This window comes from Castanea sativa, chromosome 9, assembly GCF_040712315.1.
Source record: "Castanea sativa cultivar Marrone di Chiusa Pesio chromosome 9, ASM4071231v1".
Classification (NCBI taxonomy): Eukaryota; Viridiplantae; Streptophyta; class Magnoliopsida; order Fagales; family Fagaceae; genus Castanea; species Castanea sativa.
Window position 1 is genome coordinate 38328494 of NC_134021.1, and position 20277 is coordinate 38348770.

General features: G+C 37.2%; 1 protein-coding gene across 2 annotated transcripts in view; it reads left to right on the forward strand.

Moving 5' to 3' along the window:
* LOC142610651 (ferredoxin-dependent glutamate synthase, chloroplastic) overlaps positions 1-20277 on the forward strand; it is a 39970-nt gene that overhangs the window by 15630 nt on the left and 4063 nt on the right. For both annotated transcript variants that reach the window (XM_075782525.1, XM_075782526.1), the window contains 18 exons: positions 1169-1328; positions 2227-2337; positions 2480-2695; positions 3194-3351; positions 4214-4343; positions 7420-7478; positions 7703-7808; positions 15685-15781; positions 16100-16215; positions 16333-16530; positions 16674-16784; positions 17028-17267; positions 17366-17464; positions 17820-17915; positions 18017-18214; positions 18322-18396; positions 18588-18716; positions 18818-18916. In XM_075782525.1, coding sequence (XP_075638640.1) covers positions 1169-1328; positions 2227-2337; positions 2480-2695; positions 3194-3351; positions 4214-4343; positions 7420-7478; positions 7703-7808; positions 15685-15781; positions 16100-16215; positions 16333-16530; positions 16674-16784; positions 17028-17267; positions 17366-17464; positions 17820-17915; positions 18017-18214; positions 18322-18396; positions 18588-18716; positions 18818-18916 — 2398 coding nt within the window. The remainder of the gene's footprint in view (positions 1-1168; positions 1329-2226; positions 2338-2479; positions 2696-3193; positions 3352-4213; positions 4344-7419; positions 7479-7702; positions 7809-15684; positions 15782-16099; positions 16216-16332; positions 16531-16673; positions 16785-17027; positions 17268-17365; positions 17465-17819; positions 17916-18016; positions 18215-18321; positions 18397-18587; positions 18717-18817; positions 18917-20277) is intronic.

The following is a 20277-nucleotide window of genomic DNA, read 5'->3' on the forward strand; positions in this document are numbered from 1 at the left end:
ATGGTGTTGTGATTATAAATGCGATCCATTCTTTGGTATGAAGGCAATCTTCCTTGTTACTGAAATTTGGAAGTCAAATAAATTAATTGGAAACAAATTAGTTTAAAGGAATTGGGCGTGTGCATTTTTGTTGTACCAATGGTGATGTGATTATAAATGCAATCCATTCTTCTTTGCAAGGAAGGAAATCTTCCTGGTTAACGAAAATTTTTGAAGCCAAATAAATGTTGGTTAAAAGAATTGGGTTCGTGCAAAAAGTAGTAACTTTGCAATAGAATTTCATGGCCTTCAGCTTTCTTGAACACAAATTTTTGTGAAGGTTCAGAGGTGATTTGGAATCATGTTGCACACTAAGTGCAATGATTTCTGCTTGGAAATTATCTCCTGTAGAGATAGCAGTAAAGTATTGGTCAAACCTTGGGGCCATTGCAAGTGCTCTCTGCCCAAGTGATGTGTTCTAGGTTTTAGTATGGAAATTAGCATCTTCAAAATTGGGGTAAGACTATTGATTAGCCTGGGATTATGGTGAAGTTTGTTAAATAATGTACCCACTATTTTTAAAGTGGTGGTGGCGGTACAAATAGGAGAAAATGCTTGCTAACTTCTTCTTCTTTTTTTTTTTTTTCTGGAACTCTATTTCTGTGGTGTTATTGATGATGCGTATGCATGTGTGTTTGTGTACTAATAATACTTTAGTATATGGATTAATCTGCAATGTGGATGAAGTTCCTTAGAGATAAAATCCTCAATCTTTAATAATGGCTGTGATACAAAAGTAGGTGAATCGCATTTCTTTTGCCCTTATTTTTGGGAAGCCAATGAATTGTAGGTATTATGCAGTGATATTTGTGTTCACACTCGTCTTTGTGCTGTTCTGGTATGTTCATTTTCTGTTTATGGTGCAATGTAATAAAGTGGTTGATGGGAATCACATTCAGAATACTGGATAGATTGCATTTCCTTGTTAAGTATCATACTCATACTATATATTGAGACTGATTGCGTTACTTTGTTAATTGATCCTGGTATGACTACCTCAAGTTTTTTATCAGACAAATTAATAGTTATCATCAGTAATTTGGTGATGGCCAAGAAGTTAGTTTGAATACATTCTTGCAATAGTCTCCATTTTAAATGTTGTTCATTGTTTTGTATTTGATGGGACCAGAGCATTTGGCTACTCAAGCGAAGATGTGCAATTGGTTATTGAAACTATGGCTTCACAAGGGAAGGAGCCTACATTTTGCATGGGAGATGATATTCCACTGGCAATACTGTCTCAGAAGCCACACATGCTTTATGATTATTTTAAGCAGCGGTTTGCACAGGTATGCTATAATTTACTTAACGTTGGTTTGCGCAGGTTATTGTGTGAAACTGGGAGATTTGGCCAGCCTCATGTCTCCTGGTCTGGGACCTTTTTTGCTCCACTAGCCTTGATTGGCTGATGGAGGATTTGGACTTGCAGTTTTCAGGTCATGGGCTCCAAATACGAACCACTGATTTACAAAGTTTCATATAAAACTTACTCCAGACATTGTTTCATGCTTGCCTCCCCTCAAGCATATGAGCAAATAATTTGTATATAAAGCTTGACCTGTTTTAGTGTATTATGCCCTGGAATGGTCATGCATCCCAGTGTTTGAATGTTTTGGGATGGGCTTTGCATGTTTACGTTGTGCCTTGCTATCAACAACTGGGTAACTTTGCATTGGATGTGGTGAGATTGTCTAAGATAGATGTAGTTCTGCAGTGTGGCCACTTGTTGATCAATCTTGTCTCAAAACCAAATATCCTTCTCCATCTCACACCCACCCACTCTGCTGTTGGCCCTACAATATCTCTTGAGGGACCTCTTGTCCAGAACTGTGCCCATCGAGATGACATAGTCAAGTGCATTTCACATTTCTCCTCTAGAGCGTTATCTATTCGATGGGAAAATCTAGACTGGTGTTGTTAAAATTTTCAGTTTCTCTTATGAACTTTTTCCCTGGTGAAGCTGCAAGTTGCTGATGTATATTTTTTTACATCAATCTGCAGGCTTCATAAGAAGTGTTCTTACGGACATGAGCATAATATATATTAAATTATATTTTGAAAACCATTCTAAATATTATGGTGTTTCTTTGCTATCATTTTAAGGATTTTAGCTTATAATTGGCTTTTTGATGAATTCTTGATGTTAATTTTATATTTGAACTGGTTTTTCATTCGTGTTATCTGCAGGTTACAAATCCAGCTATTGACCCTCTTAGAGAAGGACTAGTCATGTCTCTTGAAATCAATATTGGGAAGCGAAGAAATATTTTAGAGGTTGGACCTGAAAATGCTTCACAGGTTTGTTAGGATCTCTCTTTCTGCCATATTTAATGGTGTTTTTAACGATTATTTTGAATTGAGTTTTAGGTAAAATGATAATGTAATGCTTTCAGTCTTCAAATTTTGAACTGCACTTTATTAATTTTTTGCCATGGAGCAGGTTATTTTGTCCAGTCCCGTACTGAATGAAGGGGAGCTTGAGTCCTTGCTAAATGATCCCTCTTTGAAACCCCAAGTTTTGCCAACATTTTTTGATATTCGTAAAGGAGTTGATGGTTCCTTGGAAAAGACACTGAATAAGCTTTGTGAAGCTGCTGATGAAGCTGTTCGAAATGGTTCCCAACTGCTTGTTCTGTCGGACCGTTCTGATGTGCTGGTAAAAAACTTTCACCCTACCTCTGTATTCATCCTGAAGTTATCTTTGTTTTTATATCTCAATCCTTTTTTTAGCTCACTGAGAGTTTATATCTACTGTGATCATGAGTTAAAACTTAAAGTTAATAAGTTTAAAAAAAATTATATTTAGTTAAATGACCATTGAACAGAAACTTTTCTAGTTCACTTCTAGCATTATTCCTGATCATATCGATGTTTGAACTTCCTGATTATTATTCGCTGTCCAGCATTTTTCTTGATAAAGTTTTATGGCTTTATAAAATATTGTATGTTATGAAAACGATTGCCATTTATCCTACATGTAGTGGCTCATGTTCTTGTGTGTATGCATGATTTTTTATGTAAACACACACACACACACACATATATGTGCGCATGTGTGGTACTTTAACATACTCCTCATTAAAGCTTGTGAGGAAACTTTTTTGTAGACTGGTTTTCTTATTTTGGAGCAATGCGTTGTTTCTTTTTCTTCCAGGAAGCAACTCGTCCGGCAGTTCCAATACTTCTGGCTGTTGGTGCGGTTCATCAGCATCTTATTCAGAATGGATTGCGAATGTCAGCTTCTATTGTTGCAGACACTGCGCAATGCTTCAGCACTCATCAGTTTGCCTGTTTGGTTGGATTTGGTGCAAGGTCATTTTTCCCTTGTGAAAATTTTTACATAATGAATTTCTTTTTATTTGTTGAAAAAAATTAACAAATATTGTTTCTCGTTAATATTTTCTTAAAGCATTAATTTGTTTGGTCTGATACCAGTTACTCTAAAATGTTCTCAGATAAATTCACTTTCTGTGTGTTAGTTGCATTATCTTAGACAATTTCATAGATCCTTTATAGTTGACACCTATGAAAAAAATAGATCGTTTATAGCTGATCCCACTGTGGGATGCAAAAAATTAATAAGCAATATATATTATAATTTAATTATTGCAATTTTTTTTAAAGTGCTGTAACTTTTTTTTTTTTACTTACAAATGGGGAGGGGGATTTGAACCCATAATCTCTCCATGGAGAGGAGCATACAATGCTACTGAGCCATGAGGCTCTTGGCATTTGTACGGCATACATAAAATAGAACAAAGTGTATATCTGTAAATGTAGGAACAGTTTTTTATTACTTATAAAAAAAATGTAGGAATAGTTTCTTGAAAGTAAAGCTATAAGTTGCAGGGACAAGATTACCTTCTGGAAATGTCTCAGTAGCTGATTAAATCCCTCTAACTGTGTAGAATATTGTAAAAATGCTTTAAATGTATATTAACTCCTGTTCCTGTTTTACATGCATGTTCGGTTGTGTTAATGCTTGTCAAGAATTCCCAGAGTTCATTCATTAAAAACTTGACCAAACTGTCTTATGAAAAGATCTTAGAGGGTTCTACATCCCTCTGAATCAGAATCCTCTTCTTCATCTTGATTCCATTATTTAGGCTTGTTGATACTTCTATTTTTTATCTTGAAAATGCTTAACACTACATCTCTTGAATAATTTTTTCAGTGCCATATGTCCATACTTGGCACTAGAAACATGCCGACAGTGGCGTCTGAGTAATAAAACCGTAAATTTGATGAGGAATGGAAAGATGCCTACTGTAACAATTGAGCAGGCTCAAAAGAACTTTTGCAAGGTCAGTACATCAATATTAGAAGGAATATTTTTGGGATGTAAATATTTTGCTGTAATTTTCTAATGCAATTCATGTAATATTGTTCCCATTGCGTGTGTTGGCCCAATTCAATTCAGGCACTTGTGTCAAGTGCGTTAAAACTTGCCAATGGTCTTGTAGCCAAGTGGCACCTGGGTTCCTTTGTAACTACTTGTACTGGGGTTCTATCCCCCACACTTACCAAGCAAAAAAATAGGGACTAGCGTAGAAATATTTAGTTAATTATTGTGAATTGTTTATTGGATTGGTTCTTATGCTGTTTTTATAATTGTTTTCTTATTTATTTTCATTGCTTATTTGATATTAAAGGAAATTTTTTTACATATTTGCCTAGATTTGTTAAGGGGAACTAGGTAGATCATTTTTATGTTCATTAAAAACAATTTAGTATAGCTGAAAGGCAATGCAATATGCAAACGAAACAAATTATTATGCTTTTATGTTTTAATGGTCACTCTTAAACTTACGTTTGGTATTGGAACATGGCATTCAGCTATTGCATTAATGCAAACGAAACAAATTATTATGCTTTTCTGTTTTAATGGTCACTCTTAAACTTACGTTTGGTATTGGAACATGGCATTCAGCTATTGCATTAATGCAAACGAAACAAATTATTATGCTTTTCTGTTTTAATGGTCACTCTTAAACTTACGTTTGGTATTAGAACATGGCATTCAGCTATTGCATTAATAATTAGTGCATTGCAAGGAAAATTTTTTATTTGAGGTATTGCTTGAAAATTGGTTTCCTTATTATTATTTTTTTGATAAATAACGAAATTGTATTAATAAAAAATCCAGGTACACCAGGGTTGTACATAGATAATAGTACATCAAAATCTAAAATTACAATGATCAAGCATTTCTAAAAAAATCGGTTTCCTTATGATGAAAGTTTAGATATAAATCATTAATTAGTTTAGAAATAGTGTAAAGAACATGGCAAGCTTTCCTTAAAAGGGAGGTATTTTCAAGGTATTCAAAGGCAAAAGGCTTCCCTAACTAAAGGCCTTTTATCACCTGAGGCATGAGGCAACAAAATGGGACTAGCTGAATTAAAGCGAAGCACCAAGTAGTAAATATATTTAATACATATAGAATTTACAAATCAATCAGATGGTTCTATTTCTCAATTTTTTTGACTTGCTCTTTTGGAACCTTCCTTTGGAACCAAGGTCGAAAAGATTGAGAAAAATTGGTCATTCACAACCATTGATAAAGGATTCATCAAAAAGTTAAGGATTAGTAATCCTTTTAAGAAATTTAATGGATTTGACATTATACACATGCCGGGAAGGTAATCAAAAAAGGAAAGAAGATGAGTTCCCTTTTCTTTTATAACTTAGGAGCAATGTGAGATGATAGTCTCATTCACGGTTTTGAATGAGAGAAAAAAGTGAGGAATTGTGGTGTGTGTGTGTGTGTTTGATGTGCTCCATTACCATAAGCTATTGTCTGGTCCTCCCACTGATGTGTTTCCTTGGGAGTGCATTTGGTGTGCAAAGGTGCCTAAACATGTTCTTTCTTTTTATGGACAATAGCTAGGGGTAGGATACTCACTATTGATAATGTAGTTAAGAAAGGTCAATTCGTGGTTAATAGGTGTTGTTTATGTTGTTGTGATGGGGAATCTGTGAATCATCTTCTGCTCCACTATAAGGTTTCTTATGCTTTATGGAGTGCAGTTTTTGAGGCGTTTAGGATTTAGCGGGTAATGCCAAGAACGATTAGCTCTGTTCTTTTTGCTTGGAGAAGTTGGTTTGGAAAGCACCTGTCAACTATATGGAATATGGTCTCGACTTGTTTAATGTGGTTAGTTTGGCAAGAGCGTAATATTCGCACCTTTGAAGACAATGAGAGACCCTTAGACCTCTTAAAATCTCTTCTCTTCGGCACTTTGTTTTAGTGGGCTTGTATTTGGGGTTTTATGCATTGTGTTTCAATTTCTAAATTCTTACAATTTGTTAGCTTTATTTCTTGAACTTGTATTTGTTTCTTGTTCAGAGTTTTCACTATCTTGAATACGATGTTCAATTTTTTCTATAAAAGTCTTATTAACTATCAAAAAAAAAAAGAAAAAAAAAAAAAGAGAGAGTGAGGAATCCTCTTTTCAACTCGTCTCTCCCACTCCAAAATCATATGTATCTAATGTATTGAAATGTTACAATCAATTGTTTTTGACATGTGTTGCGTGAAGAGATTAGGTCTAGCATTTAATTCCAAAATAGACTTAATATGGTTTAGGCTCTATTAATTATGTTAGAAATAGGTGTTACAACAAGCATCTATAAATTAATTAATGTTTTACACAAAGCTTTTGTAAATAATTAACCTAACAATAAGTTTACAACAAGATTCTATAAATTAAAAATAACATAGGTTTACAAGCTCCTGAAAAAAAAAGAACCAAAAAAAGAAGAAGAAAGACTTAGGCTTTCACCTTAGTGCCTTTTTCATGGTTCAAGGTGATTGCCTTGCTTGCCTACGATCTAAAGGTGATTGCATCATTAAATTTGCCTGGCATGCCTTTGACTACCGTGCGTGTTTCAAAAGAGGATCTATGAGTTTTTGGATGTACGAGGTTACCAAAGCAATCACACAATGTTGTGTGATTATGTTGGAAACTCATTTTATATATATTATATTGCAGATATTATACTACAATATATAATTTTATAACTTTAACCTCAAAATATATGGACTGGGAAGAGATATAGGAACATGAAGTTACATGTTTGCATGTGCCATGCATGCACGCACTCACGAACAGTTGTAGGTTAAAGAACAGAAGTGCAATGTAACAAAGACTGTATGTCTGGTATCTTTAGCTTGGATTTTTATGGAAAGTGTATTCATTATCTCCCTGTTTTACTTTTCTATAAAATTTCTGGGCATTGGGTCGTCTGATGATTCATTTTAGTGAGTTCTACCTTAAGAATTATCCACTTCTGGTTTATCTGTGGTTTCAATAGAAAAAAATGTTGCTCTATTCCATTGCTTTACTATTTTATACTGATTGTTTCTAATTATTTCAGGCTGTTAAATCCGGTCTTCTCAAAATTCTTTCCAAAATGGGAATCTCATTGCTTTCAAGGTATTAACTCTTCTTTCATTTTTTTTATTATATATATATATTTTGTTTTTGTTTTTGTTTTTTGTAGTCAGTTATATCAGTTCTGCCACAATTATTATTTGATTTACATGGTCCACATTGTTTGTTTTTTGTTTTAAAAAAGGTCAGTTTACAGGTGTGCTTTTTAAGTCCATAATATATGTAGTCATGTTGGCAACTCCACTTACTAGTTTCTGGTCTTATAGTTATTGTGGTGCACAGATATTTGAGATTTATGGATTAGGGAAGGAGATTGTTGATCTTTCATTTTGTGGAAGTGTCTCAAAAATTGGTGGATTAACTTTTGATGAGGTAAGGAAAACTTATATGAAGCCCTTGGTCTTGTGATTGAATATATTTTCCTTTATATTGGCTTTAGGTAAAGGAATTCATATTTTACAGAAAATCTAAAATGATGGGGTTTATCGTTCCATTATTTAAACTCCCACCAAATATTAATATCATTGTTTGGATATCATATAGAAAAGGAAATAACATTCATCAGCTCTAGGAAATTCTTGTTGGTTTGGCATATGCCTATTCCGTATAGCTTATTTTTGGTGGCTTTATTTTTTTTTTGATAGGTAAGAAAAATTATATTCAAGAAAACTGCTAGATGCAAAATAGCATCAGCATATTTGAATAACAAAAAGGAAGGAAAAGCAAAAACATAAAAAACATAAATTACAAAGAAAGAGAGCTAAGGAAAAGAGGAAGAGAGTCACTAGATGTGGGTCTCCAAGCCCTAGCCCAATAAAAAAGGGAACCAGAAAAGAGAGCAAGCATTTGGTCCTCGGATCTATCCAAATCCTCAAACGTCCGTTGATTGCGTTCCTCCCAAATATACCACATCAAACACAATGGAACTAAGTTCCAGATGTAAGAAGAATGCTTCCCCAACCAATTTCACTAACTAAAAAGAAAATCTGACACCGTACATGAGGGAACCCAAGAAATCCCAAAAATCCTAAGCATGCACATTATTTACCTCCCTTATAGGCACCATTTCGCTTTTAGCTACGTTCACCTTCAAGCCAGTCACAGCTTGAAAACAAAGCAGCAACAGTCGAACATGAAGGACTTGCTTCACCTCTGCATCACAAAACAAGATAGTATCATCCGCAAATAGCAGATGTGAAACACATTCCCCTCTTCCCCTCCTACCATCCGCCCTAAAGCCACTAAGTAAACCTACCCCCTCCATTCTCTTCACCATCCTACTAAACACCTCCATCATAACTAAAAATAGTAGGGGAGACAATGGATCCCCTTGTCTCAAACCTCTAGAGCTACTGAAGTAGCCAGCTGGGGACCCATTGACCAACACAGAAAACTGCACTGTAGAGATACAGGTTCGAATCCAGCTACACCATTTCTCCCCAAAGCCCATTTTCTTCAATGACTTCAAAAGTGCCTAACAATTCACATTGTCATAAGCTTTCTCAATATCTAACTTACAAATCACCTCCGGAATCTTACTCTTCGTTCTGCTATCAACACACTCATTGGCAATAAGAATTGAATCGAGGATTTGCCTACCTCCCACAAAACTATTCTGAGATTCAGATATCAGTTGATCTAACACCACTTTTAATCTATTTGCCAGGACCTTGGCCAAGATTTTATATAGACTCCCCACCAAACTGATAGGTCTGAAATCACGAATGTTGGAGGCATCATTCTTCTTAGGAATCAAAGCTATAAAGGTAGTATTAAGAGATTTCTCAAACTTACAGTGTTGATAGAACTCTTTAAAGACTGCTAAAACATCTCTTTCTACTACTCTCCAGCAGTGATGAAAAAAGGCCATAGAAAAGCCATTTGGACCTGGAGCTTTATCCCCTTCCATATCTTTGACCACTGATAGAATCTCATCATTCTCAAAACTCCTCTCCAACCAGCCCCTTTCCACCTCCCCTATTTGATCAAAATCCAGTCCTTCCACAAAAGGTCTCCACTCCTCAGACTCCTGATATAGGGTTTTATAAAATTGAACTACCTGAGCAGCCACTTCCACTCCATCCTCATAAATCACCCCATCCACTTCTAAGATCCTCAGATGGTTATACCTTCTATGAGAATTGGCCATCTTGTGGAAGAACTTCGTATTATTATCTCCCTCCTTAATGCATAGCATCCTTGATTTTTGTCTCCATGAAATCTCCTCTAGGGAAAGAAGATGCTTTACTTGCGATCTCACTTCAACCTTCTCATTTCTCTCCATCTCAGTGAGTGCAAGAACCCCTTCCTTAGCGTCTAGTAACTCTAGAGCCCCCAATAATTCTTTCTTCTTGCGCCCAACATTGCCAAACTCTTGGCGATTCCACTGAATAATGTCTTCTTTCAAAACTTTCAATTTTTTAGCAAACACATAACTAGGAGTACCTGAAAAAGAATGGCGATTCCACCATGAATCTACTCTATCAACAAACCCGTCCGATTTCAGCCACATATTCTCAAACCGGAAGGGGCTTTTCCCCCTCATCATACCCCCTGCCTTCAAAAGAATTGGGAAATGATTTGAAATAGGTCGTGGTAGAATACACTGGATCACATTCGAAAAGTGTTGCTCCCAATCCTGTGACACTAGAGCCCTATTGATCCTAGACATGGATGGCTGTTCAGTACCACTAGACCATGTAAAACTCCCTCCCTCCAATGGCAAATCTATCAAGTTTAAATCTTCAATAAATTCAGAAAACTTTTCCATAGCTGGAGTAAGCCTAGACCCGCCCCTCCGTTCACTAGGAAAACGAACAACGTTAAAATCCCCAAAACAACACCACGGAACATTCTAATAATGCTGAATACCAACCAACTCATCTCACAAATCACCCCTCAAATTATTATCGTTCGGGCCATACACCCCTGAGCATGCCCAAATAAAACCGTCCTCCACACCTTTCCACTGAATTGACACAAAAAACGAGCCCACCAAAACCTCCAATTTTTCTAAAACCCTCCTATACCACATAATCAAGACCCCACCAGTCGTCTGATCAGCTAGGAAGCACGGGTGCGGCGTTTGGGCGGCTGCACCCGCGTCCGACGCGGGGACGCACAGGCGACACCGCTGCCTGCGCGTCCGTGCCGCGTCTGCCTTTAAAAAAATATTTTTTTCGGCGCAATACGCGCCGATTCGTGCCGACACGGCGCCGATTTGCGCGAAATCGGGCCGATTCGGCCGGAATTGGTCCGTATCAGGTGCAACCACCGATACCGGCGCGAATCGGCCGATGCAGCTGAAATTCAAAAAAAAAAAAAAAGGTGCGAAACGCAGTTTAGCTTGGCCCAAAAAAAAAAGCGCCATCAGACTGAAAATAAGAAGAAGAAATTACTAAGGTGAAGATAAGTGCGAAGGAGATGAAGAAAAGTTGAAACTTGAAAATGAAGCATTGCCGCCATCGGATTGCAAAAATCAGAATCACGTGAAGCAAAGGGAAACAACAGTGTGTTTGTTCATGGGCTTTGTTGGCTTTGTTGCTTGTCATGGGCTTTGGCTTTGTTGCTTGTTCATGGGCTTTGGCTTTGTTGCTTATTGCTTGTTCATGGGCTTTGCTTTTGTTCGTTATTCATGGACATTTTGCTTTTAACGTGCCACAGTAAAAATATTTTAATAGTAAAAAGTACTACTAACAGGCCATAGTTTTCTCCAAAAAAAAAAGAAAAAAAACCATAGTAATTTTTAAGAATATTTTAATAGTAAAAATATATAGAAAATATAAATAAAAATATTTTTAATAATTTTTTAATCGCTGCACCCCATCGCACCTGCACCTGCACCCGCACCCGAATCCGAAAACGCACCCGTGCTTCATAGCTGATCAGCATCTAGATCCACCCAATCCACATACAAACAGCCCCAAATGCTACAAACAAGCTGTCTATCTATGCCTGCAAGCTTTGTTTCTTGCAAGCATACAACATCACATTGCCGCTCCCGTAACAAGTTTCTCACTACCAGACGTTTCTGGGAGTCATTCAAACCTCTAGCATTCCATGAAACCATTTTCAGCTTCATAAATACTTTTATGGCCCCGCAATTGTCACTACCACACCTCCGACACACTATCTCCCGTTATAGTTAACCGTTGAGATCAAATTCCTCAACTCTCTTTTCCCTTTACCCATGGAGGGTGCTGCTTTTTGGAAAGCAGCAGCTTTCTTCTGCTACTGGTTAATGACATCCATCTCCCTTTCTAGTCTTTAAAGATAAGCAATACACAACTTTTCATGACGATTAACAGAAAGCCTAATCACTCTACTAAAACCTGGGATTCTGTTCTTCCCCCATTTAGAGACATCTAGCGTACCACCAATATCTAACACCTCAGAAAAGTTGTCCATTTCCATTGACAAAGCCATCCCCGGAGGGATAACAGTCAACAATGGATTACAATCTGCCAAACTCTCCTCCTCACCCAAAACAGTTAGGCCACAATCTGACTTCGGTTCCACCAACGCTAAATTGGGCTGGCCAATCTCACCCATATCTAACAGCCTGGTGCCCTTGTTGTCTGCCCCTTGAAACAATAGCACACTACACTCACTTCTAGCTTTATCCACTCTATTGACACCAAAATCCACAAAACCCGCAGCCGAGAGTCTCTTAAGGATATCTGCCAAGAAAATACCCTTCGAGACTCGCGAAATTACCATTTCGGTCTTGCCCAGAACCATTGTGAAGTCATCAGAGTTGAACCCATCATGAGAGGTACCATATAAATCCGTCTTAGCCCCCTTGTGACCGTACGAGTTAAACCCAGCAGAGGAAAAGCTCTTATACTCCATCGGAGCCACCTCCAGACCGTCGGAGCTGGTTCCAAACTCCAGCCCATCCACTACGGTGTTGTCGGAGCTTATCCTGTCATGACAACTGTTAAAACCCACCATCGGCCTCCCCTTGAGACCATCAGAGTTGAACCCAGCCTCAATCCCAGCCACCGTGAGGTTATCGGAGCTTACCGTGTTAATACCCACAATTGGCCTCACCTTGAGACCATCGGAGTTGAACCCAGCCTCAATCCCAGCCACCGTGAGACTATCGGAGCTTACTGTGTTAATACCCACCATCGGCCTCACCTTGAGATCATTAGAGTTGAACCCAGCCTCAATCCCAGCCACTGTGAGGCTGTCGGAGCTGATTCCATCAGACCCGCTGCAACTTACAAGCCTCAATGTCTCGGGCTTTTCTGAAGAAGATATAAAAGGTATCACTGAGTGGGCCAGGGGTGTTGGGCTAGTCAAAGAAGAGGGTACACCCATTTCATGAATACTTGGGCCCAAGAAGCACACTTCATTTGACTGAAAGGAGCCTAAAGCAGTTTGGGCCAACATGGGACACCAACTTTGACCCTGTGACCCACTGGAAGGACCCACGACCAAATTCCTCGGACTCCTTATGCCCCCTTTAGAATACCTCCAACCTCCTTTATTAGGAATCCCTACAACACACCTATATTGGGCTGAGCCTATCATAGGGGTTTGTTGCACCCGTGACCCACTAGGAGGACCCTCCACATGCTCCTTCTAGCTCCTTATGACCCATTTAGAAGTCCTCAAACCACCTTTATAAGAATTCCATGTTACACGCCTTTTACCTTCCTCATTCACCTCTATGGTCAAGCCTTCTCCTGTCCAGTGAGAATTCCCCAGTTCAAATTCTTTTCCATAAACAGAACCATTCACCTTTGATTTGAAATTCAACTGAAAGCTCCTTTTAATTCCAACCTGATTTGTCTCTCCCAAATTAAATTCCTCATCACTGTGCCGAGGACCCACATCTCTTCCTCCTAGAGTCATCGGACCTAGTATGCTCACCGGCGTTTTGCTCAACCTCCTCTGTTCAAAGACTGGGTTCTGCTTCTCCCCCCTATTATCCCCTAGTTGCATTTTCCTTTTATCGTGGGCGCTTAACAGATGATTTCTGCCCTTGACCTGCACTTGATGCCCACGCACCGTATCGGCAAAAGTTTTAAATGGTTGTATCCCTGATTTATCCTTAAGGAGGTGAGCTACAAATTTCAACTGACCAGAACCACCATTCACATAGTTTTCGGGTTCCAACATCTTCCTTAACTCTAACCCAAAAACCCTCCATCCATTCTTAGCTCTGCCTTCTGGAATAATAATGGACCTCCTAGACCCTCCAGCTTTAAGTTCAGTCAATAGAAGGAACAAGCCAAAAGAATTTGGAGCTCCGTTGGAGGGTGTAAGCTACATCACCTTCCCTAAATGTATAAAAATACTTCAGACTAACCCTAACAACAATCTGTTCTGTACTCTTCAACAGCCATTGTGCAGCATTCTTACCCATGAAGACCGACTTCATGAAGTACCTACTCTGCTCAAAAATCCTAACAGAAAAAAACCGTCCCCCTTCCTCTACCACCAGTTGAAAAAATTTGGATTCAATACAAAAACAGCGGGAACCACCCATAATAGAACGATCGAAAGAAGAAAGCCGCAAATTATCTGGCTAATTTGAGGTAGCCGGGCCTCAGACCAAACTATAGAGATGTAATTCTTGCTTGACAGTTACTGGTAGTTTATCTTCTTCATCAATTACTGCCATGTTGGAAGCAATTATAGATTATAGAAAAAAATTATGTCTGATGTGGATGTTGTGGAGGGAACTTAACTGGCTTAGTAGTAACACTAAAGCAGTTCTGGGTTATTCAAGAATGCTATGTTTTCATGCTTAGATTGGATGTGGGCATGGAAAGGAGGTGGTGAGTGAGTAAGAGAGCAAAGCTGGCGGAATTTGTTAAAAATGTCTATATAGGTGGAATTTTATAAATAGAAATTTGAGCCCTTAAATCCAGTCTAAAATTCTCTGTTGAAATTTAAAATTTCTTCCTCCTAACACACCCACACTAGAAACTTTCTATGACAAGTTTAAATTCTGTCAAATGCCTAAGAGCTGTTTATTAATTCTGAACCCAAGCACATTGTTAGGATATGCCCATTTTATAGGAATTTGGGATGAAGATTGTTAATTTTTGGCTATTTGTTTGAGAAAATTCTTGAGAATTACAACTTCCATGAACCTCTTGATTCCTATAAAACGTGAGAGTCCTAACCCCCCACTTTTTAGGTAGGAAACGTCAAGTGAATTCTAGTTGTGAGAATAACCAATGTAACACTTAAATTCAACTTTTCAGGTGTTTTGTTATATAAAAATATCATCCGTAGTGGTCAAATTATTAATTCTAAGCTACAATATGAGTGTGTATAAGTTTTTTTTTTTTTTTTGAAGCAATTAGAATTTTAAATTTTAAATATAGTGTTGTCTAAAATATGTTTTAAAATTCAATTTCTAAGCATTTTTAACAGCAGAATGTGTAATTATTCTGGAAACTAACTCTTAAATGATTTTTACAACACTCGTTAAAGATCTTGAAAGGGTGTTCTCTTCAGGAATAACATAGGAATATGTAATTTGTGTGAAATGCATTTAATCCACTGTAAAGAGTCCTCAGCTGTATCTTGAAAATCTCGATGACCAACACTAATGCGATAGTGCTGGCAGATGGTAACTTCTCGGGAAGGACTTAGAGGCATGTAAATTGTTAATTTCAATTACATTGACTTTGCATTTGAGAAATGACTGCACTGAGAACCACATATCCAGGAGGACTCAAATTCTCTTCATTACATGAGAACAGGGAAACGAGATTGTTGAATTGCCATGTCTTATTATAATTGCTTTCAGTTTGTAGGTAGCATATTACTTTGACAAAGTTGTAACATCCAATTCCTGGAGTTTACAAGTTTTATGGATATGGTTACGTTTTGTTGTGACCTATAAAGTTTATCTGTTGTTTCTTCTCAATTGTAACAGTGTAGAGTACAATTTAGTTGTAAGAGTAGTACTAATTTAATAATTGGGTATATCATTTGCTCTGCATAGAAGATTAAAGGATCCAGAATGACTAAATCCTAAATGCAGCTGAGCTCAGTTTTTGATGAGAACTTATGTGAGGAGGATAAACAAATTATGAGCTTCTAACTTTAACTTTGGGACCAAGAAATCTAACAAATTATTAGCCTTTGGTGGCTTACACTATGTTCATACAGTCTTCCCAAACTTTAATCTCTTTTTTCCCCCTGGTATAATAATGGTGCATCTTACTGTTGATGTCTATGTCAATTGATTATGTTTTCTGAAAATACTCCTTTTTTGCAGCTGGCTAGGGAGACTTTATCTTTTTGGGTGAAGGCATTCTCTGAGGATACAGCTAAGAGACTAGAAAATTTTGGGTTTATACAATTCAGAGCAGGAGGTATCATATGTTTTTACTTTTATTTTGGTTGGGGTGGAGACATTTTCATGCAATGCAAGGACTGGCTATATAATTTATACAATTGGATCCTTTATTGAAAATTTTAGGAAATTATTGCAGCTAGAAGTGAATTAATATGTTGCTTTTAATTGTAATCCATACAAACTATTCCACTTTTAGTTAGAATGATGCAATTGCACGTCTATATCTTTGAAAGCTGACAGCATGGGTTGTATTTGTTCATTATGCTTTTGCCTTACCTAAGAATGTCTTGGAAGTCTAATTGTTCTACTTTATTTTCTTTTAATTTTTTTTAAGGGGAGTATCATGGAAACAACCCTGAGATGTCAAAATTACTCCATAAAGCTGTTCGCCAAAAGAGTGAAAGTGCATTTTCAGTTTATCAGCAACATTTGGCTAACCGACCTGTTAATGTGAGTGCCGAAGTCATTTATTATTTTTCATCCTTTTCTGATATTTTACTAAAATTATTGAAAATCAACATTCTGTTATCATATGAAGTTGACCTTAATCTCTTTTTTTGACTGTAGGTTCTTCGTGATCTTCTTGAGTTCAAAAGCGATCGTGCTCCAATTCCTGTGGGAAAGGTTGAGCCTGCTGTATCTATTGTGCTACGGTTTTGCACTGGTGGGATGTCACTTGGAGCTATTTCAAGAGAAACCCATGAAGCCATTGCTGTTGCTATGAATAGATTAGGTGGAAAATCTAATTCCGGAGAAGGTGGTGAGGTAGTTTTCCCACTATTATAAGTTGATCATACACTAGTGACTTCAAGTATATCACTTTCGGTCCTCTTTAGTTTCATTCAGCCAAGCTGAAACATGATTTGAAAATTATAATTGTAATATACTCTGTACGTTTTTGCATCCAGGATCCCATTCGCTGGAGACCACTTACTGATGTTATTGATGGGTACTCACCGACGCTTCCTCATCTCAAAGGTCTTCAAAATGGGGATACAGCTACAAGTGCTATCAAACAGGTCACTGCATTGAACTTTTTCTTTAAAATGACTTCATAGATTAACATGGTTTCTGCAATCTGACTATATAATTCAATTGTTAGCACTGTAGTCTACTATTTGCATAATTTTCCTTAATGGGAAGGTCATGATCTTTTCATCATATTCATGAGGCTATTCTTTCTTGAATTGATTAGAAGTAGCTTCCTACTATGTATTTAAATATAATCAATGCTTTACAAAACTTTGCTGTGTCATATTCAGGTTGCTTCAGGACGTTTTGGTGTCACTCCAACGTTCTTAGCCAATGCTGATCAATTAGAAATCAAAATCGCACAAGGTGCAAAGCCTGGTGAAGGTGGTCAATTGCCTGGGAAAAAAGTTAGTGCATATATTGCAAGGCTAAGAAATTCTAAACCTGGGGTTCCACTTATTTCTCCGCCTCCTCACCACGACATCTATTCCATAGAAGATCTTGCCCAATTGATCTTTGACCTTCATCAGGTGATTATCTGCAGCATATCGAATCTTTATATTTTCCTAGTAAGACAGAGGTACTAAACACTAATAGAAATGATAACTAATTTTTACTGATTGAATAGATCAATCCTAAGGCTAAGGTGTCGGTAAAGCTAGTGGCAGAAGCAGGAATAGGCACTGTTGCTTCTGGGGTTGCAAAGGGTAATGCTGATGTTATACAGGTAGATTATCCATTATCATATTTATGTTTTGAGCAATGAAATTATCTTAAATGTCTGTGGTATCATTTCTCCATTCTTTGCCCTATTTTCAAAATATCATAATCTCAATAATTTGTGTACCTGTAAAAATATGAATCTTTATAGATCATTTTTTGGGGAATATAATGTTATATATTTTGCATCTTAGATGATATCTGGTGCTCCATTGCATTTTAAAATAATGTTCTTGATCTAATTATTTGTGGATTGCCAAGGGTCACTAGTAGCTATACATTGTGTCTGCAGCCCTTAAAACTCTTTCAGTGCACCATAAGCATTTTGATATTTTACTGATTACTCTTAATTTGCTTGGCAGATATCAGGGCATGATGGTGGAACTGGAGCCAGCCCCATAAGTTCCATCAAGCATGCTGGTGGTCCCTGGGAACTTGGACTTACAGAGACACACCAGGTTTTTATTTGACATATATGAGCTAAATAGTGGAAGTTGCTTGTTTTGATTCTCTTTCGACAGACCGTATGTACTATTTGATTTATGATGATTTTTTGCAGACACTCATTGAAAATGGTTTAAGGGAAAGGGTCATTCTCAGAGTGGATGGTGGCTTTAAAAGTGGAGTTGATGTCCTAACAGCTGCAGCTATGGGTGCTGATGAGTATGGGTTTGGTTCTGTCGCAATGATTGCTACTGGTTGTGTGATGGCCCGAATTTGCCACACAAATAATTGTCCTGTTGGCGTTGCCAGTCAGGTAATAAGGCTGATTTGTTAGTTTATGTTTTTATTTCTTGTGCTCTTTTCCAGCAAATGTGGGAGTACTGTTCTTTTCCCCACTACTTAAAATTCATTTTACTTCAGAGAGAAGAACTGCGTGCTCGGTTCCCGGGTGTGCCTGGTGATCTTGTCAACTTCTTTTTATATGTTGCTGAGGAGGTAATCCGTTTGCTTCTTTCTTTTTTTTCTTTTTTTTTTCCTGATGGGATTTGTCTTCCAATTTTATGGTCCTTGATTTGATCTGTTCTTTACTTTGAATTGTCTCCTAACTGTTTTGACCATACTTTGGGTAAAGCCCTTTGAGGTCCATTTTCTTATAGGTTAATCAATGATTTATTTATTTTGGCCAGGTAAGAGGCATGTTGGCACAACTGGGATATGAGAAGTTGGATGATATTATTGGTAGGACAGATTTATTAAGACCACGAGATATCTCTCTAATGAAAACCCAACATCTTGATCTCAGTTACATTCTATCAGTACGTATTTATTTAATTTCTTATATTCTTATCATGTGTAATTCCTTTAATACATACCTATTTTATTTCTTATATTTGAATGCCTTCTCTTTTATTTCCAGAATGTTGGGTTACCAAAATGGAGTAGTACTGAAATCAGGAATCAAGATGTTCATACTAATGGTCCTGTTCTGGATGATGTTTTACTAGCGGATCCAGAGGTAAGGACTATTGATAATTCGTGGCAGTTGCTACAAAATGCAGTTAGCATTGACATTGATATTAATGCTTCTTAGGTTTTAGGTTGAATTTTATTGACTAGTGTTAGAGAATTAGAGAGAGAATATAAAGTGGGTATGTACAAGGTGCTGTATAAGTGGTACTGCCGTGTGGCTAAAATCTCTTTTGTTCACGTCCTAATCTCTTTTGCTGTCAATCTTAACTAGCCTCTGTATTATCATGATGTAAAGAATGCATTTCTAGATGGTCATTTGCTCAAGGAAGTATAGCTACCAATTGGGTTTGTTGCTCATGTGAAGTGTTGGGGCCATGTCTGCAAGTTGAAGAAAGTATTACAAGGTCTCAAGCGGTTACTAAAAGCATGGTTTTAGGAAAATTTTCTCATGAAATTGGTATCCATCGTTGTCAGACATATTATTCAGTATTCCACTTACACAATGATATTGTTTATGAGTATGATTTAATATTTACTAGAAATGGCTATGAAGACATTACTAGATTGAAACTATCTTTACCACACACTACTTTCACACTAACGATCTTGGCATACTTCAATATTTCTTGGAAATTGAAGTTGCAAGGTGTAGGTAAGGCATCGATTTAAGAGATTGGATTGTTGGGTTTTTGTCTTGTTGACACTCCTATGGATTCTATTGGAATCATAGTTAAATAATTAAATTCACTATTTCTTAAAAGCTTAAGCTTTTAGGATGATTGGTAATTTATTATGGTATCAGAGCAGGTGGTTATAAGTTCTAACCCTACATCCACTCTACCTGAAGTTAAAAATTCCATGTGCTGGGTCCCATTCACTAAGTGGAGTTTGGGCACACATGTTTGGAGGAGTGCTAAAATCATGGTTAAATGTTTAAATTCACCATATCCTAAGTCCTAATAGCCTTTGCTTTTGGGACTATTGTTGATTCATCATATTCAAATCAGAAACTCATAAAGTCATAAAAATATAGAGATAAAGGAGGCCTTTTTTTAGATCCTAACCAATAATGTCGATTGGTTAGGAAGCTCAACTATGTCACTATCATGAGTCCAGATACCTCATATGTTGTTAGTGTGGTGAGCCGGTTCCTAGAAGCCCTAAGACTCTCACATTGGGATGCTTATATTTGGACTGTTAGATATCTGAAAAGGGCCCCAAGTTGTCATATTGTTTAAAAAGAATGGTCAATCTCAAGGTGGCAGGTTTCATTGATGCAGATTGGGTAGGATGGTCCATCAGAGGGTATTGTTCATTTTTATAATGAAATCTTGTAACATGGAAAAGTAAAAAGAAAACTATAGTTGCTCAGTTGAGTGTAGAAGTATAATACCAGCAAATGGCACA